General features: G+C 40.3%; 1 protein-coding gene across 8 annotated transcripts; it reads right to left on the bottom strand.

Annotated features, from left to right (window-relative positions):
• Window positions 1-28: 28 nt before the first annotated feature.
• On the bottom strand, window positions 29-25,540 carry LOC129744350 (vascular endothelial growth factor receptor 1-like). Of its 8 annotated transcripts, none has more exons than XM_055736826.1 (14): window positions 25,353-25,540; window positions 24,956-25,291; window positions 17,727-18,483; window positions 16,338-16,352; window positions 9,694-9,851; window positions 9,134-9,614; window positions 8,831-9,006; window positions 8,642-8,698; window positions 6,242-7,460; window positions 6,018-6,186; window positions 5,146-5,468; window positions 1,245-1,852; window positions 1,036-1,189; window positions 29-958 (listed from the first exon to the last, which is right to left on the bottom strand). In XM_055736826.1, exons 1-14 carry the CDS (start codon window positions 25,497-25,499, stop codon window positions 558-560), a joined length of 5,001 nt encoding a protein of 1,666 aa, XP_055592801.1. In that variant the 5' UTR covers window positions 25,500-25,540; the 3' UTR covers window positions 29-557. The 8 variants fall into 8 exon arrangements, with proteins under 8 accessions (XP_055592801.1, XP_055592806.1, XP_055592803.1 ...); XM_055736831.1 differs by having other exon boundaries at window positions 5,146-5,279; XM_055736828.1 differs by having other exon boundaries at window positions 8,642-8,695.
• Window positions 25,541-26,099: the final 559 nt, after the last annotated feature.

Here is a 26,099-nt window from a genome sequence, read left to right as displayed (position 1 = left end):
TGATATATTGTTCAAAAGTCGTAAAACGTGATGAAAATAATGTGATTTTAATAAATTATGTACATAATGAGTATAGATATCGCTATGACTGTTAAAAACAATTAAGGCATCCTTTTTCATAAAAAGCATATCCTGTTGCATCTTCGACCCAGGGCTCGGGCTATTCCCATTTACAATATGGGAAACGTTCGATCCCAGGTCGAAGCGATATTTTTTTCTTATCCTTACTAGCCTAATAGTACTGTTGCATTTGTTTTCTTCTCTGTCGGTAAATATGAAGTTTTATTGACTTAAACCTATAAATAAACAGAGCTCACATGTAATGGACATTGAAGCGTACACATTCGTAAAAGACACACACTCATATCGATTTTTTTTTTGCTTGTTTAAAATATTCGTTTCGCAGTCAGTCGCTTTCTATTTTTTTTTGTATTTGAACGATTCAATTGAGGAAGTCGACAACGATCGATTCTTGTTAAGATCCTTTTTTTCGATCGCTCCGAGGCTGTTTATAAGATTACTCCTATAAATCCCTAAGGTTTTCCCTCTAGCATGATCTATTTCGTTCGCTTCTCGTTGACCTTAATGTAGCTAGGATTGCTGAAAGCATCGTTTGGGCCCGGTTCATCCATCCGTTGAACGTTGGTGTATTCGGGTTCCGGTTGTTGTTGGATCTTCGTTGTGCGTACCATCGGAACCGGGCTGGTAGCTTCGGTTTCGGAATCGGAATTGAACCCTGCCGGGCCACCGAAGTTGCCGTGGCTGCGCAACATTGGTATCTCCTCCGGGATGTTCTTCTTTTTGTGCCGTTTGCTCCCCGTCTGGGGACTACTGTCCAGATTGTTTTTCAACGTCGGCGACGGTTGGCTGTTGTTGAAGGCTGCGAAATCGAAATGGCTCTCCTCGGAGTCGTCGGATTTGTTGGTGGTCATCTGCAGGTAGGCCGAGTCATCGGTAACTGTAAAACAAGGATCCTCGTTCAAAGTTTTGTTCAAAACTTCTCATTTTATTCGAGGTAGATTGCGCAAGACTTACTAGGTGGCAGCGGTAGAATAATCCCATTTACATAGGTTGGTACGGATGGTGCTGGTTCTTCCGGTGGTCCCCAGTTGGCCAGATAATCTGTTTCGCCCCGCTTCTCTTTCTCTGCGTTTACAGCCAAATATGGCTCGTTGAGATCGATGTAATGCTGGAAAATAAAATTTTATTTGCAAACCTTCCTAACCCTTAAAAAAAACACTCACATTTCGCAGCTCCTCCGGGAGCATAGCGTTGAATCTACTTTTCAGATCTTTGAACGTTGGACGCGAATCTGGCTTCACGTTCCAACAGTTCAACATAATGTCGTAGATATCTTGGGTGGAGTACTGCGGTTTCTCCATGCGATATCCGTCACGTAGTTTGTTGTACAGATCTTGGTTGGCCTCCATGCCCGGGTACGGTACCTTGGCCAAGGAGAAGAACTCCCACAGCACAATACCGTACGCCCACACGTCCGAATAGGTGCTGAACACATTGTCGCTAATACACTCCAAGGCTAGCCACTTGAAAGGCAGCGGTGCCTCGCCCTTTTTCTTGTAGTTGTCGTTCTTGTACATCGATCGAGCCAGACCAAAGTCACATATTTTGACTACATTATCGTCACAAAGTAGGATATTACGAGCGGCAAGATCTCCGTGAAGAACCTTTCTGGTGGCCAGGTATTCCATGCCGCAAGCCACCTGAGAAGCCCAACAGACCAGATCGGTTGAGGTGACCGAACGAGCCGGCCCTTTGTAGTCCATGCCGTAATTGGAACGCCACAAGGGTTCATTCGAGTTGACTGTATTGTTCCCGGTATCTACGGCATCACCTTGAATGAAAGAAAATATTTTATGAATGTTACATCATTTTAAAAAGTTTGTCAGATTTGAACAGCTTATGGTAACAACTTTTACTGTTTGATGAATTAATCAATTCATCTCTTCAAATATCATTGTCGAGTACCCGACTGCAATAAGTCTCTTAAGGTAATAGCTAGATATCTTTAGGTCACTGAATGTATCTCGGAGGGCCAAACAAGGAACAAAATTGATCAAGTCCGCACCAGCTGAAATTAACTAACAAACGTAGCGTAGACATTGGATTTGACCATCATCCCATCCTTGGTGCAAAACGACTGAAAGTTGACAGAGAAACTCGTATGTCGATACGACGTACCACAGACGTACGCCGTTTGGGGAATCTAGAGGTGAAGAAGGCATAAGTTGAACAGCTTGTATCTTAAGTCTTGGAACTGCCGACAGATGGAATAGTCGAAAAACAGTGGTGTGGAATCAAGAACGCTTTCATCACGACGATCCATGGAGGATGTGTGAAAGAAGATGTAATGAATATCGGATTAAACCTGCAGAATGGTCGATGATTGATGAAAGGCTAAAGTCGGAATTGAGCACGCTTGAACCGGGTCATCCAAAGCAGCTGTCCGTTTGTGGTATACGGGAATGGAAAAGGCAGTAAAACGAAATCAAACATAATGTTCTAAGTTCGTAGAGTAATACAGGGTTTGTCCGGCAAGTAATAGGACTGATTGTTTTCCGTCGCGACTGTACTCCGGAGCGTGCGTGCGTCGACTGGATAAGGTCGTAGAGGGCGTTTTCAACTAACAAAAGACCGGCTGTTCGGTTGTCTTCTAGCAACGAGAGAATCAGGAGAGCCATTTTCGCGCGACGTGTTTCTGTGAGTGGTGTAAACCGAAAATGAAGTGTTCTTTAGACCACGCCCTCCGAAATAGCTTGGTGCCAACGAAACACACCACTTCTTGCTAAACCAACATCTTGGTAAGCCTGCTTGATCATTTCAAACGTCTCTGTTGCAGATTTACCGAGTTTCACACAGAATTTCGCGTACCTCTGGTCTCCTCTGGCTCTCATGTTTCCCCATTGCTATGAAACAACCGAACAGCCACTCTTTCGATAGCTAGGAACGCCCTCTACCTAATCCAGCCGGCGCGCGCACGCTCCGAAGTACAGTCGCGGCAGAAAACAATCAGTCCTATTACTTTCCGGACAAACCCTGTAGAAAGTATTAGAGAAACATGAGGTACCAAAGAAAGAAAGAACATAAGCCGTAAATATCATGAATTGTGATACAGAAGCAATATACATGGTGTGTTTCGATAGAAGGTCCAGCAAGTTGAACGGCTTTGTTGTTTCTTTAACATTTTTCATCACCTTCGAAAAAAGAAGCAGTCAAACCAGCTGGTAGACGAGCTAAAAGAGCCTGGACAAACTCCCTAGCCGAAGAGAGGGAATGAGCTGCCGCCATTAGAGATATCCGATTCTGGTATGACATTTCTCCGCCTTAGTGGTGCAAGGAGTTATGCTAGAATGCCGCTGAAAGACCGATCAAGTTACAGATCGAACAGATCAGCTTATCTTTGGACTGAGCATTTCGAACAACTTTCAAATTAGCAATGGCCAACAAGTTATAGCATTACAATTAAGTTCGTGTAGCTAGTTTGTTTTAAGCGTGTAGTCCTATTATGTGAGTGAAAAACATACCAGAGAAAAAGTATTTAGAGTGTAGCTGTCAGACGCACAAAGAGCGAGGAATCATCAGTGCACGAAAACAATCAGCGAAAGAAAACGATTTGTCGGTAAAATTCGCCATCGCGCTTTAAATTGCGAATAAAAAGTGTGGAGAATCACTCGGTGTCCCGGAACCGCAGCCATCGATCACGAAGGATATCCCGGATTAACTTGGTGAAAAGCTCCTGGACAACTGATTGAGGGCGACACGTATTAGCAATCGACCAAGTTAGCACCGACAAAAGATGCCCTGAGCAGAAACAACGGTTGAGGTTAGCATTGTGCTAGGAGAAGAAAGTAGAGAGTGAAAGAACATTCTAAGCAGATCAAAACAGGTAGTAGCACGTACAGAACTGCTGCCCTGATATTCATCCATCCGACGTTGGGAAATGGAAGTGCAGAAAGAAAGCGACCCCTAGTGGGCCGGAAGCTGAGCCGTTGCGCAAGTGCCGATCGCTTTTCGGGACTCAATTTTTCGCCATTTTGGTTATGAGAGTTCCGTTTTTGCGTAAGTAAGGTGCGGACGTGGTGAGAGCCAGCCGGATCAGGCCGGATGTCATCCGAGGTGCTCCGGGCAGCTGCGGTACGCCCGTCGAAGCCTTGCAGCCAGAAAGGGTTGTCAGATAGGAAATATTCGCGACCGGATTCTGAGATATTCTGCTGTAATACACCTGTGCCGCCCGAGCTGTTCAGAGTCTCCGAAACATCTTGCGGTCACGCCAGATCTGTTTACGAACAAAAATCTGAATCTTCAACTGAAACGTCGAATCCGTATTGTTATGCACCCATACTGGATCTCAAATGTGGAATTTTATCGCCGGTTTCAACAAAAGGCACTAGACATCGAGAATCGGGAACGTAAGTGGATATTTATTGGGCATAAGATGCGAAAAGAAGAGAACGAGATTTACAGAGAGGCGCTTGACTTGATTCCGGATGGGCATCGAAGAAAAGGCAGATCCAATAGCCGCTGAAATACGCACAGTTGACAAGAACCTAGGCTCAGGCAGCAAGTTAACACGTTCGTCGCACAAAAAAAATCTCGAAGCGTGAAAGTAATGCGAGAGAGCTCCAGATTTACAAGGCGTGACAAAACTGAGCGGCTATCTTGCGTATAAGAACCGTCACCCTTTTATGGTTCCCATGGCGACAAACGTGTTAAGACGCTGGCTCCGGATAGCCAACAGTGGAGATCTTTTTTTTCAGCCAAATCCATCAGTCATTCGGCGCCGGGTGTTTTTAAGGTAAATTAGATATCTTGAAATCGGCCTTAAATGGCTTTTTTGAGGCAAGAAATGGTTTGAACGATGATTCACTTCTGAAAAGAAGCTGACCTCCACACCATACAGCGGGTTAAAAAGCAGAAATACGGATTTTGGTTTCCAGAAAGATCAAGAACCCGCGCACACGTTCTGACGACTCCCATGCAACAGAACCGTGCATCGTTGAAGGTCCGGCCCTAATTTACCAGCAATAGTAGAACTTTGCTGGTGAAGATCAGCCGAACACCCTAAAGAAGTTAAGATCAACCTATTCATGTATAGAAATAGATGAAAGTTTTAAATAAACAACATACCTTCAACCGAGGTCATCACGGTTGCCTCCGTATTGCAGCTGTCCACCATGGCCATATTCTGGATGCCAGAGTGCCGCACGTAGCCCTTGGAGTTCATGTGGTTCTTGGGATTGGTGTAGGCGGCCGAATTATTACTGTTGATGTAGTTGCAGTACAGCGGATGGTTGTTGTTTTCAACCATTGATCGTTGCAGGTGTTGTTGTTGTTGTTGTTGATGATGATGTTCAGGTTGTATTCGACCCGGATGGTGATGACCGTTGTTGGAATTACCATTGTTCAAGTTATGGGTAGAGAACGAAAGATTAACGTACTTCAAGCCCTGACTGTGGATTTGCATCCAGTAATTGCCGACGAAGGAAAATATACCCGTTTACGCACAAAAAGATGCATTACACACCATCACCAGGAAGCGGATTAGAAATTCAGTTTCACAGCACAATGCGTTTTAGGATTTATACCAGAATTGTTGCAGTTGGGATGCGGCAAGTGTTAGCACACGGTTTGTTTTTGAATCAACGCACACCAGGGTTGGACATAACACAATCCAGAAACGATGAGTAAACACACAGGAAAAAGTGATAGAATGAGAAAGTGAGTCCCAGAAAGGAAAGCCGGTTAGGATGATGTTTAAAGTTGTTTTCGTTTATGAAGGTTAAAGAAACGGAGGTTGTAGATCAATGTTGATCAGCATGAAAAGAAATTGAGAAAGTTAGATTACATTCGTTGATTTGGTTCAACAATCGTGGTAAATTAAAATTTGAAAGGACAACTTGCCACGATTGTTGAATCCAACCATTCACCTGTTATTAGTCAAACAATTAAAACGTTCTGCTACTAGAGTGTGTTAATAGTTTAGCGCAATCCTCTCATACCTGTTGTAGATGTAGCCCGCCTTGGACCAACGGAACATGTTCTTTTCAATCGATGGATCAATTTCACCCGTTTCAGTATTGACTTGGTCGATAAAGTAGGGACGATGTTTCAGTAGGAAGTTTTGAACATTTCCAAACCGACAGTATTCCACGATGACCATCAGTTCTCCTAAAATAAGAGACAGTTTAAGAACTTAAGTCATAGAAAAAACGGTCACTCTTACGCTTTGCTATATTTTTAGTAACAGCTCCCAGCAGATTAACTACGTTGAGATGTTGACCCAAATGGACCATAATTTTCAGCTCCGAAATCAGTGCTCGCATGACTTCGTTGTCTGTTTGTTTCTTAACCATTTTAACGGCTACCGTTGTTTCATCCTCACTGACCATAATTCCTTGGGCTGTCGCCTTCAAAACCACTCCGAATGCTCCGGCACCCAGTTGTTTTCCAAGCTTAAGTTTTTCCTTAGGGAATTCGTATTCGGTTTTGTATGGCAACCGGTCGGCTTGTTCGTCAAGTGATAGTTCCGGATTGATTTGTTCGATGTCACCTTCGACGAAATTTGACAACCCTGCATCTTTCAATGCCTTGACTTCTCGCTTTTTCTTGAAGTAAAACAACGAAATGAGGATCACGGCAAATATCAATACGAATAAAATGCTCAATACGACAATGATCCAGGATCGTTGGACGGCAATAGTTTTCACTCTCAAGTCCCAAACTTTCTCGACAGTGGCCACCTTATTGCTAACTCGACAAGTGTACACGCCTGTATCCTTTTCTTTCAAGAACTGGAAGAACAACGATCCGTTGTTCATCTGAATTCCGTCGTCCAGCTCCATGGGTTCTCCATTTTTCAACCATTCTATCGAGGGTCTTGGCATACCATCGGCGGAGCATTGGAACAAGTTGGTATCTCCCAATCCGAGCTCTCGCTGCTCTTTTTCGTGGCCGTTCAATATACTCGGCGCTTCTGGAGTTTCCACCGTCAGTCGAAGCTCTTTGCTCTCAACTTGATCCGAGTCTCGAACGTCTGTTTCACAGCGGATTTCGCCGTGATGTTCCGCGCTTGCCGACTCAATCACCAGTCGTTTTCGATAAGCATAAACTTCGTACCAACTCTCCAGGAAAATTCCCTTCTCTTCGCTTTGTACTACTTCCATTTCGTTCAGGAAAAATGTTATCCGATCCGTATGATTGTAGACCAATGCCGCGCATACGATCGACACCCGATCACCGTTCGTGACTTCCAGCTGAGGTGATTCCCGATAGATCCAAACCGGTTCCTCTAGGTTACTGATCAACATGTCTGCCATTATCGTGCTTCGTCCCTTGGCATTGTTTGCCAAACACATCACGTACCCAGCTGTTTCCGCATTGATGGTAAACTGTTCCGTAGTCAAATACTCCTTGCTTGAACCATTGTCCGGCAGTCGAAGTCCCTGCAGGTTGAGATAGATTGAAATAAGATTGTTTATTGTTGTAAGCATTCTAAACTAAGTGCTAGCTCCTGATTTAGAATGTCTGTTATATCGAACTAAGAACAGCTACCAACAACCGGCGAGACGGCCCACATACATTTAATGAAGCAACAGCCAACAAGACAACTACAGAAAAACGGACCTCAGAAATACTGCAGCGGAAAGTGTTCAGAAATCTAAATCAACATGTCAAAATCAGCCAAAATATTTCGCCCGAACGATTCCCAATAACGATGCTGGCCAAGTGTGAAAATCGTCAGAAAGAATAATGGCGATATCTCAGTTCGCGCGGTCCTCTCAGGAATCGACAGAACATGTGAAAAAATTGGGATACGAGTCACCGAACTTCTAATATAACCGTTCGTTTCAGCGACGCTCGCAGAACGACGAATATTCTCATTCGGCTTGACCTATCGAGATATTGGCCACGAATACAAACGCGTGCAAAGTCAGTTTCAAATGTACACTCGTACGGAGTAGTCGCAGTTTACTCGTGTATTTTCTCTATGTGCGCTTTCAACCTGAGCGGTCGGCGTTTGAGGCAGAACGCATTCGAAGGGAAACATTGCATCATTGCATCTATATCAGATTATTTCGTGGCGTGTTTCTCTGTGTTATAGATGGGAAAAACATCGAGCACATAAACTGAAGAGCGAAGAAAAGTAGAAAGCCGTTCGTTCGTTCTCTCGAACCAAAAAGGCCGCGGTGGGTGGTTCAAAAAAGAGCTACGGCACAGCTCAAAAAACAAAACACGGTTAAAAAAGACTGATACTGGATATGTGATTATTCCATTTTCATCGTAATATGGATAATCTGCTGAACGAAATCAATGCAAATTCGGGGATGCTTAACATCATGTGAATCACAGTTCTGTCGTTCTCTTGTTAAACCTTAGAAAATATGTTTGCGCCACCTGCTTAAACAATCCGGCATTACTCAAGTAAAACCACAAGAACATCGTTGAAAAGAAATAATAAAGGGCCAAGATTACTTCCTTATGGAACCACCCTAAAACTATTGAATTCATAGTTTATTTGCCAAGCAGTTGTTGCAAAAGTTTGTTTTGGTCGTGTTTGTTAATTAATTTCTCACTTCCCACTGCCTCGTGAGTCTTTCGGTCCAGGACAATCCATAAAACTTACCATCTTCAACATAATATGTTCTTCTTCGGGTCTGAGCACAAGCCTTGCACTCTGCTTCTTTGAGCGAATTTCAAGAGTGCCGATTGCAAAACGAAAATATTAGTTGAATATCAAGTTTTTTTTAATGAAGGCAATGAGTGGGTCATCTGCCTGAGCAGTCAGTGTAGGAAATGCGATTCAATATCTTACCGTTTCTTTGATATCCTTGGTAGGGACTGGCCGGGAGCAGTTGGTCCAAGGGATGCTGGTGCAGGGGAAGAATGCAAACTTCATTTCGGGTTTCGGATATCCGATGGCAGTGCAAGAGAAGGTAACCGGTTCCTCTGGCCGGGCGTATTTGGGATCCATCATGAGGATTGGTTTCTCTGAAAAGGGGTTTTGATTACAAAGTTTTGCGTTTCGGTTCTAGGTTTTGAAAAGGTGTTAAAGGCGAATCGAGAATAAGCATCTGTTAGCGACGGAGTGTTAGTGTTTAATCTAAGTCGTCTTTACCTTGAATGAAGACTTTCATCGAACGATTTGCCTCGGCCCCTCCGTTACTGGCAATTAGGGTGTAGTTGCCGATGTCCCTCACGCTAGGTTTGAAGATGGTCAGGGTAACAGATTTTGAAGTGATCGAGATGTTGTACTTCTCGCCGGCTTCCAATGGATTGTGGTCGTCATCTTTGACCCAGTAGAATTCCGGTTGTGGATGAGCCACGTATGCGAAAATGATCCGGACCGGTCGAGTTGTGGAAGCACTAATAAATGGCAAGTTGTTGTCCTCCGTTATGTTGATGAAGGAATCCGTGGTTATGATCAGGCGGTGATTCCGATGATTGATATGCTTGTTGTGATCCTCGACCTCACATTTGTAGTATCCATCGTCAGCCCTCGTCGAATGCGAGATCAGCAGCACTAATGTACCAATCACATAATTGGAGCGTTGGCTGTGGTTTTGGACCGATATTCGATTGACAGTCACGCGTGAATTCTATAAAGGAAATTTTAGTTTTTCGAAACGTTTGACTCGACAAGAAGGCCTAAAAAGGCATAAAATAACTTAATCTTACGTTTTCAGCCCGCTTCATGTTCGGCAGCATCCATCGCATGTCGAACTTGACTCCATCCTGCACATCTACGGTGCAGATCAGCCTAATCGGGTGGCCCAGAGTAATGTGTTCGCCACCCTCGCTCTCAATCCTTGGCTTCTGAATGTACTCAGTTACGGCTATTGAGCATTCGATCGTTTTGTGAGATTACCCCATTTGATTGTTGCCGAAAAATTTTGGGAATCATTTGGTAAAACAATAAATGAAAATTAATACTTGGTTCATCACATTTGAGGTTAGGCTGCACAAACAAAATATTTTAAAAGCGAAATAACTTTGATAAGGGTATCGGTTTTTTGTTTTCTAAATACGGGAATCGGTTAAAATTATGACATTATTACAGCGAAACAAAACGTATAAATAAAATACATGACAAACTAACGAAATACGGACAGATGCAAACCAAGCTGTTAGTTGAGGGTGAAGCGAAAAGACATGCACGCAAAAAATGTTTTTTTTTTTCATAATGAAAATGTAAAATGATTTGGAAATTGAAAATGTTTCAATGATAATTTTTTATTCTGTAAATATTTCTCAGTATGATATTTTACATGAAAGCAGACTTAAAATATGCATCAGTTTTTAAGTTTCAATTTCAAAAGTAACCTCTTGGAGCAATTAAATGTTGTAGTACTAAAATCAATTATTTTTACTCCAACTAGGATTGGTCGATCTTGGATCGATCCTTGGAAGATCGATCTTTTCAACTCCGATTTTCGATTTTTTGAATCGATTCTTCGGCCAGGAGAAAATCGATTAGATCGGTTTATTTTCGATTCGATCTTTCGATAATTTTTTTTTTCATTTAGCGAAAATAAGGGCATAATGATCAGCTTAAGGAGGACGCTTATTAAACCATAGAAAACAGCTATAATATGTGAGTTACATCATTGTTTCGTGTTAAGACACTCAAAAAGTCAATTTCCTAACTGGATGAAACTTGAAAAATGTAGATATAAACGTTTAAAAATGCATTTTAAATTATTGCTGAAAATCAGTCACTAAATGGGCAGTATAAGCACCATCAATCGGGGCACGATGAGCGTTTTCTGCCATAGAATCTAGCAGCGAATTTAATTTGGTGAAGTCAACTGAATTATGGAGCTAGAACTTGACTAGTTTACATTTGACGATTTACTTATTGGTAAGGTCTCGGAGATATAATCAGAAAACTCGAATTCGATTCCTGGTCGAGCCGATTTTTTTTTTCATTTAGCATTCATGATCAGTTGAAAAATAATTTTCGAAATTTAAAATTCATGTCAATACAATTTTGCAAATTATTTACACACCTTGTGAATTGGGTGCAGAAAGGTGTTTGTGATTTATTAAGATAAAAAAAAGTGCTAGAATTCACAAATCTTAAGAAATAACAGCTATTTGCCAAAAGTTTCTTTTTTCAAAAAAGAAAATTTATATTTAATGTTTTCTGCTTATTTTGTTCGATATTTTTCACATATATATCAAAATATTTTAATTAAAAAAAATGATTAATGTTGTTTTAAAAAACTAACTACGATTCATCTTTCATAAAAGCGCTTGAATTTTTCTTCTTTCCATATGTAGAAGGACTAAACAAATTTGAAATTTTATGTCTCTTTAGCATGAAGAGCAGTTACAAATGAAAAAGATCGATTAATCGGAGATCGATCTTCAAGCTCCGATTTTTTAGATGGATCGATCCCACAACCGTTCATCTGAATCGATCTTGGAGATCGATCTTTTTCCGAAGATCGAACAATCCTAACTCCAACTCATTTTTTTTCACTTCAAACCAGAAAATCGATCGATTAGTAAAGATCACGGACCTGGTTCCTTAATAAGATCTGGAACTTGAATCTGGTCTCGATTTTGATGTGCTACAAAATTCTGACCCACAACAAGATTGATTCCCTGATTCCAAGCGAGCATGATTTTGGTTCGGAATTGGATCCCGATCTAGATCCTAATTCTAATTCCGATGTTGATTCAGATTCCAATACTTAGCCTGATCTTGAGCCTGATCCTGGATCCAGTCGTCTTCGTGATCCTGATCAGGAACAAAAGCTAACCGTCATTCTTATTCCGATCCTGATTCTTTATCTGATTTCGTTCCTTATCTCAAATGTGATCTTGATCCTGATTATGTTTTCGATATGTAACTGATTCGTTACCAGATCTTGATGTTGGTCTGGGACAAGATCCTGATTTCGATCTTAATCCTGATGTCGGATCATTATATCTTGATCTATAACCTGTTCTCTATCTTAAACCCTATTTCCGGTTCTAATCCCGATCTTTTATCTGAATCCTAATTAAGAATATAATTCTGATCCTGATTCAATTCTGATCTAAACACTGAAAATGATCTGAAACCTGATCTTGCTATTGATACTGGATCCTGATTTTAATGTTGATACCGATCCTACCTCATAACCCCAATGCCATACTGATGTTCAATCTGATAAAGAATCTGATCCTAAATCCTGGATCCTGATCGTAAAACCTGCTTTTAATCCTAATCTTAGTTCTAGTCTCAAATCCTGATAGGGCCCAGCCAACATAGAATCGTAATAGAAATGATAATTTAGGTCGTTGAAAAAGACACTTCCAGGCATCTCTATCGTAAAAATTTCTGAATGAATGACTCCTTATTCAATTACGGAGCCCTTCACGCGCATTACCCAGCAAACAAATCGGATTAGAAATGAAAGCTCTAATCGTGAACAGTGTTCATGCGAATCGGAATTCCTACCAAATCGTAAAAATCGTTATTTAAAGTCGGTATACATCGGATATGATTTTTGTACATGGATTTGTGTACATTTCATCGGATATGATAAAAAGTCCACATGTTGGCAAATTTTTTCTCCCGCGCGGGATTCAAGTGAAAAAACAACCTTGTTGTTCTCTCTGCGATAAGTAGGGGAGATGGGGGCATAATGGCCACCTTAAGGAAAACGGTTATTTAACCATAGAAAATAGCTATAATATGGAGGTTACATTATTGTTTCGTGTTCAGACACTTGAAAAGCCTATTCCCTAACGGGCTGAAACGTGAAAAACTAGATGAAAACGTTAAAAAATGCATTTTAAAAAAATTTGCCAAAAGCTGAAAACCAGCCACTGTGGAGGCATAATGAGAACCCCCCCTGAGGCAGTATGAGCACCATTAATCAGAGCAAGATGTGCGTTTTTGCCGGGGAATCTAGCAGCGAATTCAATTTGATGAAGTCAGGTGAGTCGTAGATTCATCAAACAAAGCAATAACAAAATAATCTAGGTCTGTTTGTAGAATACAAACAATTCACGCACGCTCATACATTAAGTGCTTTGTTCGGAGGATGATGCTACTAGCCGTATAATGTAACAATAAAAAAATCGACCATGAATTGTGAATGGAAAAAAAATCACCTCGAACAGAAATCTAACTCTAGTCTTTTGATTACCTCTCCGACACCTTACCAATAGGCTAAATTGTCGGATGAAAACTAGTCGAGGTGTGGCGCTATAAATCAATTTTAATTCGCTGCTAGATTCTACGGCAGAAAATGCTCATTATGCCTCGATAATATGGTGCTCTATATGCCCCTAGTCCACAAATTTAAGTAAAAACGTGTTTTAAAATTGATAAAAGTGAAAAATCAAAAATTTTTTGATGGTAAAAATTGAGAAACAATGTGTACATCATGTTGCAGTGCGTACATTATAGATCAAGGTTATTTTAAGATCATAAGAGCTTATTTCGTGGTGCTCAAAAATTATAATATTTTCGTAACTTGAGAACCAAGCTAGTTTTTTTTTAATATCTCTGTAAAGATGATAAGGAGATTCCTTTTTTTGTAAAAAATTAATACTATAGGAAGTAAGAAACAAATCCTCATGAAAATTTATTTAAGAAAATACGCACTTTCGTAGAAAAGCGTAGTTCTCATTATGCCTCGGGTGCTCGTTATGCCCTCATCTCCCCTAGTGCAACCAGATTGCTAAAAATTAGATGGTTCATTTGGAAAAATTGTCCAATGTTTGTATGCATTGAGAGCAAAACTTGCGCTTTCTCGCATACTTAGAGGATGTATGATTTTTTTTCTTTTTTATAAGAATTTAACCCATTAAGGTCATTCTTCCTAGTGGATGTACGAATCAGGTGTTGAATATCGTCCAATTTGTATAAATTTTATCGCTTAAGCCAGAAGTTAAAAATATGCATGTATTGCCTCCACTTTTGTAGGTAAATGCTGTTTTTTCAAGTTTTTTACGATGATTCTATGAGGTATATGAAACGTTTAACATAGTTTATTGCTGAATATACCTCAGAAAATGTTTGCTGGGTAGGCGAATGAAAATATTCTTCGCGAGTATGTTGCCCAAAAGTCGCAAATATGTAGATTACTTTCTGGCGATTTCAAATATCTTTGGAAAGTACTGATATACGACAAAATGACGGGGCTTTATTTGACACTCAAACGCCCCTTTTCCTCCCTTCCTTTCTTCGGCTCTATAACAAAACATTTGGCGAATTTTGAAGTCTTTTCAACTGTAGAACTGTAGCTTGATAAATTTCAACTGTTGAGTTGGCCTTGTGATAAGACGACGGAGGGCCAACTCAACGGGCGTGAGTTCGAATCTCGATCACGACGTGATCATTTTTTTCTACTTTTTTCTTCGAGCCGTGATCAGTAAAGTCCCTTCAAATAGATGTCCGTGCTAGGGAAAAACTATCTTAATTTATTAATCAATTAAAGGTTTTTGATTAAACTTGATGGGCGAATGCAAAACAATGCACTAAATGCAATTTTTAATGCATATTGAAGTGTCTTTTAAAATTATTATAATCTCAACCCGTTCGTCCATTTATATCGAATTTCTAAAAGAAAAAGGTCAGGATTCGATTCAGAATCAGGACAGTGTTCCAAAAACTCTCGCATGAATAGGTAGTTTGAAGACGAAAGCACTGACCATACTGACTGGACACTCGATTTTGTTTGTTGGATATTTTTTCCAACAGTACGCAATATCGTTTCCAGAGTGCGCATCGAACGATTTGAAGAAATGTTATCCCAGTTAGAAAGTGCCACCCAACTTCTAAAAAAAGGCATTTCCTTCAATAAAATCGGGCTAAACAGGTACATTTTTCCTACAGGGCATTTGTATAGGAAAAAAATGTAGGTTCGCCACCTACCGTCGGTATTGCGAATCTGTAGAATTTGACAAAAAATATTAGCCAGAAAATGGTTGAATTTTTGTTCTAAATGTCTTGTCAGTGTGATCAGTGGCGAAAGAGTGTGTTTTGATTGCTTGGCAACAAGCTTGGTAATGTCTATCGAATTGGATGTCTTTTACAGTGACAGTTTCTTGACGCGAAATTCGCCCGAAATTATCAATTTGGACCTAAACTTCGATATGTTTCTGTAAGAAATTAATCTTCGTAGAGGGCTACGAATTAATTCTAGTACACAATATGATTTAGTCAGAGTGACCGAACAATCAACATTTGGGATGATTTTTCTTCAGCTGCTGCATGACTTATTTTATCCTGTTATTTTAGAGTTTACATATATGTACCTTTGAACCATTAACCTTAAACCTAGTATTAAAAATAGGAACATCTAACAGGAAGTATTAATTACCGTCACAATCGTTAATAATCCACGCACAAATATCCCTTAAGATTGGTTAAACAGGCACAGCTTAATATAACAAGTAGATGATTAGCTTTCCGATTGCTGAGATTTGGCGGTTCCAGGCTTTCCGTCCTAGGCTGAGGCAGCCGCCACGAGTTACCCATAGCATATTTGTTTATTCCCAGTGTTGCCCCAGGTTGCCACCAGTTTTGCACATACTGCTGTAATCGTGTTCGTTTATTCGTTCAGGTTCGTCACAGTTTTGCACTAAAACAACCGGTTGCAGCCTGAATACACTGACGACGATTTTGTTCGTTTATTCCAGGGACAGAGCTTCACTGAGTCAGCGGAATAAACAAATATGCTCTTAAATTATTTAGGTGAGTCGAAGAAGATCAGTGTTGTTTTCATTTATGCAAAAGTGCTAGTACAGGTGTTGTTGCATTCCAATTTGATAGTAGATGAAATTCCGATAGCTACGCCGATTGTCCAGAGAACCGTGTTGTTTCTAATGGGTGACTAAATTTTTTGTTGAAACTCCGCAGCCAGTTGAGGTTATGATAAGGTACTTCTACTCGAGGTGAAAATTTGCATTTGAGTGGTGGTATATCAATCCAGAGAAAAAGGTGAAAAAATGGTTATTCGCCAATTCGAGGGCCTCGGTGTGTAGCTGAAGGTGATTGCCAATTGCAGAGATGCAGTTTCTACTCGACAGTAAACACTGCTTCTTGACTTGAGCTTGATGGAAGATCATCATAGTGTGTATGAGGAGACCGGAAGGCGATCGAAGGGTTAGTTCCATCTATGGAGAAACATCAACTGCACACAAGATAGAGAGGTGTTATCGAAAGAACAACACGCTAGGGTGGTAGTTTGGTTTATTTTTTTTTTGTAAATTGAAATTTTAATTTCTAGCAAAGGCGCACAGAGAGGCTAATGGCCGGGTGAGTTTTTTTACTTCAATTTAGTCTTAAAGGTAGAATGTTACTGAAAACCGCATACCTTGGTCATAATCATCTGGCAGATCACACGGCGCACGAGTGATCGGATGAATGGCAGGGTTGATGTTTGTTTGTGTTTTTTTTTATTTCGGTTATTCAATATTTTATCGGAAGTTTTTAATATCGCAGGAAATAAAAAAGAGATTAATATTTTGCCAGATTCTTCTTGTTAACCTATAGCTCTATTGTATGGTTTAGTGTTCCTTAACCCAAATTTTGATGACAACAACGAAGGCAACCTGATTGCGATTGTAGCTGGGAGCTGGGATATGTTCCGGAATCCCACCTAAATCATTGAAACATTTTGGTGAAATTCAATAGCAGATCAATTAATCAAGAATGAAGAAGGTGCATGCCATTATTAAGAACGGGTGTGCTGAAGAAAAAAAGATTGGAAACCATTGATCAACATTTGTTTGTTCTAATTTCAATTGTTGTGAAAAAAAACATAACAGATTTTTCATACGAATTCTAACTTACTCTTACTCTTTTGAATTCTAATTGAAACACAGTAACTGGATTTGATACAAGAACATGTTTTGACTTTCGAATCTAAATTTAAAATTTCCTATCTTTGAAAAGTGAAATCGGAATCTTTAACCCTTATCTGTATTATTAATCTGTTTTTTTTTTATAATTTTGATTTCATATTTCATTTTGAATTCTGTATCAATCTGTAATAAGATTTTGATGAGTTTTTAGGTTTATTTGAAAAAAAAACAAAGCGTCCTTCGAAAATGGTATAAACCAATTTTGAAATTTATGATTATTTAAATTTGCTGATTTTTTTTAGCCTAAACAACCTTTTCATTACCGATTGGATCGTCCGAAGTGTTGTTTGTGTTTAGAAAATAGCTTGTTTTTCAAACACCTAACACAAGACCAACATTTAAAAAGGATCTGTAGCTAATATAATTGAAATGGGTTATTGATTATTTTCTATTGTTGGTTTCGATTCAAACTACAATGTTGGCCATACAAGTACTCACACAATATGAAATTATCAATATTAGTTTATAATAAATATTGGTAAACAAATTTTATCTATCAAACTTGGACATAATGATATGTTCAACAAACAAACGGATCACAGAAACTACTTTTAAATACAACATACTTTCTGATATTTGCAATTTTAAAGTGGTTTTAACAAGTTCCAATTGTTGTAATGTTTACTGAATTAGGTAACGAAATGAATCTATGATTCGAGATCAGATCGATTGAGTATTGCTTTCCAAATAAGTACTTTGTAGTTGATCAATGATATGCTGCAGCTCATATCAGTAAGCGAGAGGAGGGAAAGAAACAAAACACGCACACACAAGCAGAAGGAGGAAAAGAAACCAGAACACATTAGAGAGATAGTTACAGGTTGCAAACTTAGACGCACTCGGTAGAGGAAGTGGTAGTACAGAGCTTGATGATGACGGTTGTGGTGGTGGTAAAGAAGATGGCGAGGGATTTGCCAGCGAAGGTGACAAATCGTCCGACCCGGTGGTTGTTGTTACGAATCTCCCCGCGCTAAGCTTGTTGGATCCAACACCAGAGCTATTCAAGCTTGCAACATAGTTGCTTCTACTGTTATTATTGTTCCACCCGCTGCCATAGCTGCCATTGCGGTAATCGCCCGTAGCTACCATCGCATCGTAGTACTCAACGTATTCGGCGAGGTCGTCGTCGAGGGATTGTGTAGTCGACCGGAATTCGTCGGTGGTTTCGCTACTGCTAGACCTGGTATGTCGGGTGTTAGCACTTGAGTAATCGAGCAGAGAAACTAAGGGACTAGAAATGGTCCAACCACTACTAGTAGCTTCATCGTCGAAGTCATCGTCTTCAACGTCGTCTTTGTCTTCGTCGAAGGGATTAGAACTAGAGGAATCGAGCGGGTCACTGCTAGCGACCGACAATGGCAGCCAGGGAAGGGGGGGAACAGCGTTTCTTGCACGTGTATTTTTGCACTTCGGATTAGTAGTTGTGTTCAAAGAGGCCAGCAACGACTCACAGGTTTCCATGATCTCCACGTGGAAGTGTTTGGTCTTGTCGATATTATCCTTCTGACGACATAGGTATACGCCACTTTGATCCAACCGGTAGGCCATAAGGACAAAACCATGGGGTTCGCTGAATTTGTAGTCGTCTAACGGAGTCTACAGGAATAATTATTCGATTAGTATGTGGGATTCTTGTAATGTTGACTCTTTGAGTGCTGGTTATGCAAAAAAAACTGTAGTAGTGGTTGTAAAAAAAGTTTGATAGCAAGGTATGAGATAAAATGAAAAATGTAAACAAAATACAAAAATAAAATACGCTTGCGAGTACAACGTGTATTGGCGATTGCAAGTCGAGGTTCATGAATGAATAATTCACGGAATTTGCACATGTGGTGTGTTTTTTCTACTCGGTGACCCATTATCGTAGGGTGCCGACGCTTTTGCTTTCGGAAAGAGAGTTATTATCACTAATTACAATTGCATATACCATGCCCGTCGATGATAGGGCTGCTGCTCGTAATATTTACACTGGAAGCAAACCGAGACGAGACGACCATATTCAAACGGTCGTCGTTGTTTGTCAAAGTGCAAATACGTACGCCATACTGTTTAGTAAGTATGTACATATGTACCTACACACTATTACTTTCGCTTGTGTGATGTTAGCTACTAAATATTTCGTCGAAACAGTATCATACAAACACGGTTGAGGATAGAATTGTTGTTTTCATAAATGGAGTCAATTGTAATTGTAATCAACCTCCCACGCTGGAAAACTTGCGTCCAGTTTAAGTATGGGTACCAATAATTACAAAAGCATTAACAAGAGCTGTTTTTCCTCCCTTCGTTAATACCAGGTGTGTTTAACCTTACCGGCATCATCTGGCACGACAAGCTGAAGCGTTGGACCGAATCAATGGACATGCTTCTGATGTTTTATTTTTTGTGTGACATTTATATTCTTTTGATTCGCTGAGAAACAATTTCTGGAACTTTTTAAAAAAAAAAATAATTAAGACTATAAATAAACATTCCAGAAGGAATGCATCTGGGTCTAATCTGAAGAGACTATTGCAAGCTGAGTGGATTGGATTGCCAACCATTGCACAAAGGGGGAAAAGGTGTACAAACCGCGAAGAAATTCAATATCTTTCGTCCTACATGATCCAAATCTATGAAAATATACTTTCTTTTAATGAAAATTTCCGGAGAATCGATTGGACATAGCTTCAGACGCCGCACAAGCTTACGAATGGAGATATAGTGCCTTTTTTGCCCCTAATCCCCCTATATTTTGTGAACATTGCAGGAAAAAACTTATTTGAACTGGAGAATTTTATACGAAATCAGACCTATCGTGTGTATTTTTTTCCGAGGAATCCAAAAAAGGCTTTTGGATCCACCACACGCACATTTTTCAATTATTCCAGAAAAAAGTATGTTCGGACTTGAAAATTTTGAATCAAATGGGTTCTTTCTTATGTGTTTTTTTAAGGAATCCAACAAAGCCTATTTGAGCCACCGGACGGATTGGAAACAGGAGTTATGGCTGTTTTACCTTAAATTTCCCAACATTTTTTCAAATAGCTCAGAAAAAGCATGTTGGGACTTGAAAATTTTGAACCAAATGGGTTGTTTCTTATGTTGGTTTTTTCCGAGAAATCGGATGAAGGCTGTTTGAGCCACCGCAACCTTTAGAAATGGAGTTATGGCTGTTTTTACCCCCATTTCTCTATATTCTTCAATTATTTCAGAAAAGAGCATGTTCGGACTAGAAAATTTTGAACCAAATGGGTTTTATCTGATGTGTTTTTTTCCAAGAATTCCAACATAGCGTATTTTAGCCACCACACGGATTGGAAACAGGGATTATGACTGTTTTACCCTCAATTCCCTATCATTTTTTCAACAAGTTCAGAACCCCCAGCCATAATTCTTTTTTCCGATGCGTGCGGTGAGTCAAATAGGCTTCGTTGGATTCCTCGAAAAAAAATCACACAAGATTGGTCCCATTTGGTTCAAATTTTTCAAGTCAGAACATGCTATTTCGGAGCTATTTGCAAAATGTTGGTAAATTGAGGGTAAACCAGCCTTAAATTTTGTTTCCAATCCGTGCGGTGGCTCAAATAGGCTTCGTTGGATTCCTTGAAAAAAAAAAAGGACATAAGATACAATCTATTTGGTTCAAAATTTTCAAGTCCGAACATGCTTTTTTTCTAAAATAATTGAAAAATATAGGGGAATTGAGGGTAAAAACAGCCATAACTCCATTTTCTGAAGCGTGCGGTGACTCAAACAGCATTTATTGGATCCCTCGGAAAAAATCACACAAGATACGTCCCATTAGGTTCAAAAATTTCAAGTCCGAACATGCGTTTTCATAACAATTTGAAAAGTATAGGGGAATTGAAGGTAAAACAGCCGTAACTTTATTTTCCAAAGCGTGCGGTGGCTCAAACAGCCTTCATTCGATTCATCGGAAAAAAAAACACACAAGATACAATCCATTTGGTTCAAAATTTTCAAGTCCGAACATGCTTTTTTTCTAAAATAATTGAAAAATATAGGGGAATTGAGGGTAAAAACAGCCATAACTCAATTTAATGAAGCCTGCGGTGACTCAAACAGCATTTATTGGATTCCTCGGAAAAAATCAAACAAGATACGTCCCATTAGGTTCAAAAATTTCAAGTCCGAACATGCGTTTTCATAACCATTTGAAAAGTGTAGGGGAATTGAAGGTAAAACAGCCATAACTCCATTTTCTGAAGCGTGCGGTGGCTCAAATAGGTTTCGTTGAATTCCTTAAAAAAAAACACATTAGAAACAACACATTTGGTTTGAAATTTTCAAGTCCGAACTCCGAACATCCTTTTTTTCTGAAATAATTGGAAAATATAGGGGAATTGAGGGTAAAAACAGCCATAACTCCATTTTCTGAAACGTGCGGTGACTTCGCTCGATTAACCATCGGCCGTGGAAGGCCTGACGTGTTGCCTGAATGTTGCTTGTGTGTATGCTTTGCCCATGTCGTATACGGGGGTAGGAAGGGTTGATACGTTCTGTGAAATAGAGCCTATTTTTTGAATTCTAAGACTAACAAAGGATCAACGACCTTTAGACATAGGTCCTGATACCTGAGACTTGAAACATGATCCTTGAGAATTGAGACATGAAACCTGGGATCTTAGAGATGGTTCATGAGATCTTAGACCGAAATGTCCGTTGTAGACCTGAGATATTACTTTATCTCTAACCTTTCGATCGCATCACTAACTATCTAGTGCCAGGGTTAAGAATGTCATACCAAAGATAGTTGGGATCCTAACAGTCGAATAATATTTCCAAATGACATTCGAGAGACAAAAAATACGAAAAATGTTAAACGACTGGTGAAAATGTTGTTCAGTTTTGCAATGATATTCGCTAAAAAATGTCGTCTAGTAATTTTTTTCAATAACATTTTAGTCTTGTGACAGTCGAAAATTCTTTTGATCCTCCGACTGTCAAAATTCCGTGAATGCCTAGTAAAATAATTGTGTTTTTGACGGTCCTGAAGTTCATTTTTAAAAGCAATCGAAACTATTAACTGGAGCGAAAGGATCGATTTCTAAGATGACATTGGGTATATTGGTATGATGTCGATATTTAGTGCTGGTCTAGTGCCTATGGCCAATCTGGACGTTTCCGGAATCCGAATAATCAACATCACTTGCGATATAGAAGAAAAAAAAGCTTCTGATCTGTGATGGGAATTGATGTTAGAATGGTTCGAGGACATCGATTCATGGTCAATGATGTATGTATAAAGAGCTTTTTTTCCTGATGTATCACACGCCATGATCCGATCATTTTTTAAGGTCCCATAACCGGCCAGATTGGCCATTGCCCCAGTCTCCCTTGTAACATCTTCTAACCTTTTGAAGAAGACCAGCAAGAAACCGCTGTGCGTCACGAATTTTTGACGGTCGCGGCATTTATATTTACAACATTTAAATGAATGTAAAGATTCCGTAACATTTGAATGTCACCGACGATTGACATTCCGTAATATTTGCTTATATGAATAAAGGGCGAACACGAACACGAACAGGGCAGAACTTGTTTACTATTGGGTAAAAATCTACAAATTTTGCATACTTTCTCATTGACGTGTATTGTTTACACGCTGTCAAAATCGAAGTCGTGTTTTTCGATTCACAGAAAATGGAGGTGGGGTGGTCGTTTAGCCTAATGGCGAACGACTTTGGCTTATAAAACAGAGGTCCAGGGATCGAATCCCGCCACCCTAAATCTAGGTTAAGGAAATTTTGTAAGTCTTCGGACGTAAAAATGATCTCTAATTCCACGAAATGTAACAATGTAACGAAAATTGTAAACTCTACCGAGTATAAAAGTATGCAAAATATCTCAACGGATTAAAAAGATTAGTTACACCACGGAGTATAAACGGATACGCTGGTCATATTGTCTCAGTAACTGGACCATAATAGGAGTTTGTCGATAAGGCAGTTCCGAGTCGTGCTCAAAATAGCCTCAGCCAGAAAATAGAAGAAGAAGAAAAGGGAGGTGAACCAACGCGAGTCGAGAGAACAAATTCTTTCCAAACACCCAGAATTCCCTGACCCGTCGCACCGACAGTTGGGAAAAATGTTGAAAATTCACCATTCAACCATCTCCAGAGTGTTGAAGCGGTTCCAGGAGCGGTTGATGTTGGACCACGGCAAAGGAGCTGGAAGAAAACCGGGACCGGTGAACAAAAAATGGAGAGAAAGGTGGAGCGGATGATTAAAGCAAATACCAACGTCTCAAACCGTGATTTGGCTAAAAAGATCGGCACGTCGCAGAGCAGAATGCAAAGAAGAGAGCTGAACTACATACATACAAGGTACAGAACTTCCCAAACCGCGATGAGCGGCAACAATCGACGGTTAAATTAGGGCACGGATGCTCTACGAGAAGATGCTGACGTAATATGACTGCTATGTAATGGACGAGCCGATTTTAAGCAAATTCTGGGGTTGGAGTTCTTCACCGGCAAGAGCAAGTTCGATGTGGACGACAAATTTAAGAAGAACAAAATGTCGAGTTCCGCCTTCAAATATCTCGTTTAACAGGCCATCTACTCTAATGGACTGACATCTACTCTTATGTGACATTCCCTAAGAGTGCAAAGGCACCTCGTAGGGAACAGGATTGTCTTGATATATAGGTGAAGCAAATCCGGAGAGTACAAACTGAGGGGTGATTCGTGTATGAGTATTGCTATGGAACGCACTAGCACGAGCATGATCTCCCAAGTGGCTTCACGATCGACGACGATGAGCAGGAAATAGTCGAAGACTTTATCTATCACGGTTAACTAGTGACCGCAGACAATGACACTAGCCGTGAGATCCGACGGCGAATGTTCAGCGGAAGTCGCGCCTACTATGGACTCCACAAGCAACTGCGTTCGAGAAGACTTAACCTGTCATGACGCTCATTAGACTGATTGTTCTCTAGGGGCGTGAGACTTCGATATTGATCGATGTACACTCGAAGTATTCGAGCGACGAGTGTTAAGAACCATCTTTGGCGGCGTGCAGGAGAACGGAGTGTGGAGGCGAAGGATCAACCACGAGTTCGCGCGAATGCGAACGCAGTATCCAGAAGGTTGTGAAGGCTGGCCGGATACGTAGGCGGATACGGACGACTGTCCTACAAAACAGGTGTTAGCTACGAATCCGGTAAGAACGGGACGAGCAATTGCGCAACGGTGGTTAGACCCAGTGGAGCGTGATCTGGTGAATACGGGATGTCCGAGAAATTGAAGATCGGTGGCCATGGTCCGAGTGCATTTTAGGAATCATGTTCATCAAGTCATGTTGTGAGACGGTATACTATGAAAATAAATAAATAATGTGGGGAAACCATGGGATTCATAAGTTTTGTTCGAAAAGGTAATATTACTGGTTTCGTTTTTAACCTCAATCTATGCCTGTATGATACTGTAACGAAGTCCTTCATTTTTGTAATGCAATAATAACGGTTTTTACTAAGTTTTTTTTTATGTACACTACGCTTAGACACTTGGGTACGAAGTAGGTAATTCGTTTTATACACAATTAGTTGCCGCAATGGGGCGCAGTTGAAATGCGTTTTGACTTTGGGAAAATCTTGCGACTTTAGGACTAACTAAGGGTCACGATTATTGACATTGTCCACGGGAAAGCCTTACTGGCTTCAAAGGGCCGTGGGTATGAAACTTTTCGTATGTTTTCCTACACTGAAATTGGGTTGTGGAGAGAGGATCCGTTAACGAATATGAGTTACATGGGTATATAGGTGTGGAAAACTTATGCATCGAATCCAGACCTTTCATATTGAGAAAAAATGGCTGACTCTGGTCAAGAACGCGCGAGTAGCAATGGTAGGTGAGTGCCCGGAGCTTTTGGGTTTCGTTACGTAGTCTGAACCCTTTGAGTGGGTCGAATTCGGCATTCCTCAAGTTTCCGTTGTACTAGAATAGCGAGATATGTTTTTTGTCGAAAAGGAAAGTGAAACAGAAGTGAGATGAAAAGAATATGAAATACAGATAGAAGTATAGAGTTTAAGCTTGGTTTGTAAAATCTATCACCGTAATTACCTCTTGTTCATCTTTGAAAAGCTCCACCTGAACATCTTTCGATGAAGGTTTGCAAGGAATTACTACTTCTTCATATTGAGTGGCTGTGACCACCGGATGCTCAATAGGAACCAAGGGATTGTCGGGATCTTTAACAAAAATATAGGTACTGGTAGCTTTGTACTCAGACTCCAGGTCATCTAGGTCTTGGTCATCGTTATCCATTGATTGGAATACACAGTAATACCGTCCAACGACTTTCGCTGTCGCTGCGGTAATGGAAACTCTGCTTCTATAAGGTTTAGCTTCATCTTTAGCCTCGAATGATGTCACGGAATAAAGGTCGGTTTCAATGTCCTGTAATGTAATAATCCAAACGTTGATTAAAGCCATTTCATCAGCATCCCAAACGAATTACCTCTGATTCAGTTCGTCTCAAATGCCATTTCACCGGTTCGTTTCCTTTACAAGTCAATTCGAAGTTATCACCAGCTTCCAGCTCCACCTCCGGCTGGTGCGGATCTACCTCCGGGGCCCCTTTCTGGAGAACCATATCCCGGTACATGTCGTCAGCTTCAAGGTCCTCGGCGACTGTGAACGAAATGGTGTGAAAATAATGGAAGACCGTTTATTGTCTGGTCAAAGGTTATGGCGGCATCAATGGGAAGTTTAAAAGCGTTGGCGCTTCCAAATGGTGCAATTGATTTATTGGCCTGTTTGACCACAACGTTAGTGCAGACTCTGTAGGCTACCTGACCGCATACAGCGGTTTTGATGATGCCGGTGTGCATTGAGTGGGTGGAAACAAACAAACAAACACGTATAGCAGCGCAGTCCCTTCTGTTAGAGGAAGGAAGTGCTCCCGTTGTTGTTTGGAGATTCTTTATGACCAACAGTTTGTGCCACCGGAGAATAAACGGAAGCATCAGGGTTTAATCGAACTTGGTTCCTATAGAAGGTGATTTAAAAATACCTTGATGCTGCGTTATGAAAGTTTTACAATTTTTCTAAGCAGAACCAGTCAAAAATAAAAGTCATGCAATTTATCGAGATATCAGAATTGTTCGAACAAGGGTACTATGTTTAGCATGTAATATTTTATAAGACATTGAAATCATACTTCTACCTAACGTTACTTATTGAAACATAAAATCATTCAAAAAGA

Source organism: Uranotaenia lowii, chromosome 2, assembly GCF_029784155.1.
Source record: "Uranotaenia lowii strain MFRU-FL chromosome 2, ASM2978415v1, whole genome shotgun sequence".
In the NCBI taxonomy this organism is placed as follows: Eukaryota; Metazoa; Arthropoda; class Insecta; order Diptera; family Culicidae; genus Uranotaenia; species Uranotaenia lowii.
The sequence above is the reverse complement of the archived record's forward strand: the minus strand, read 5'-3'. Positions and strand labels throughout refer to the sequence as shown.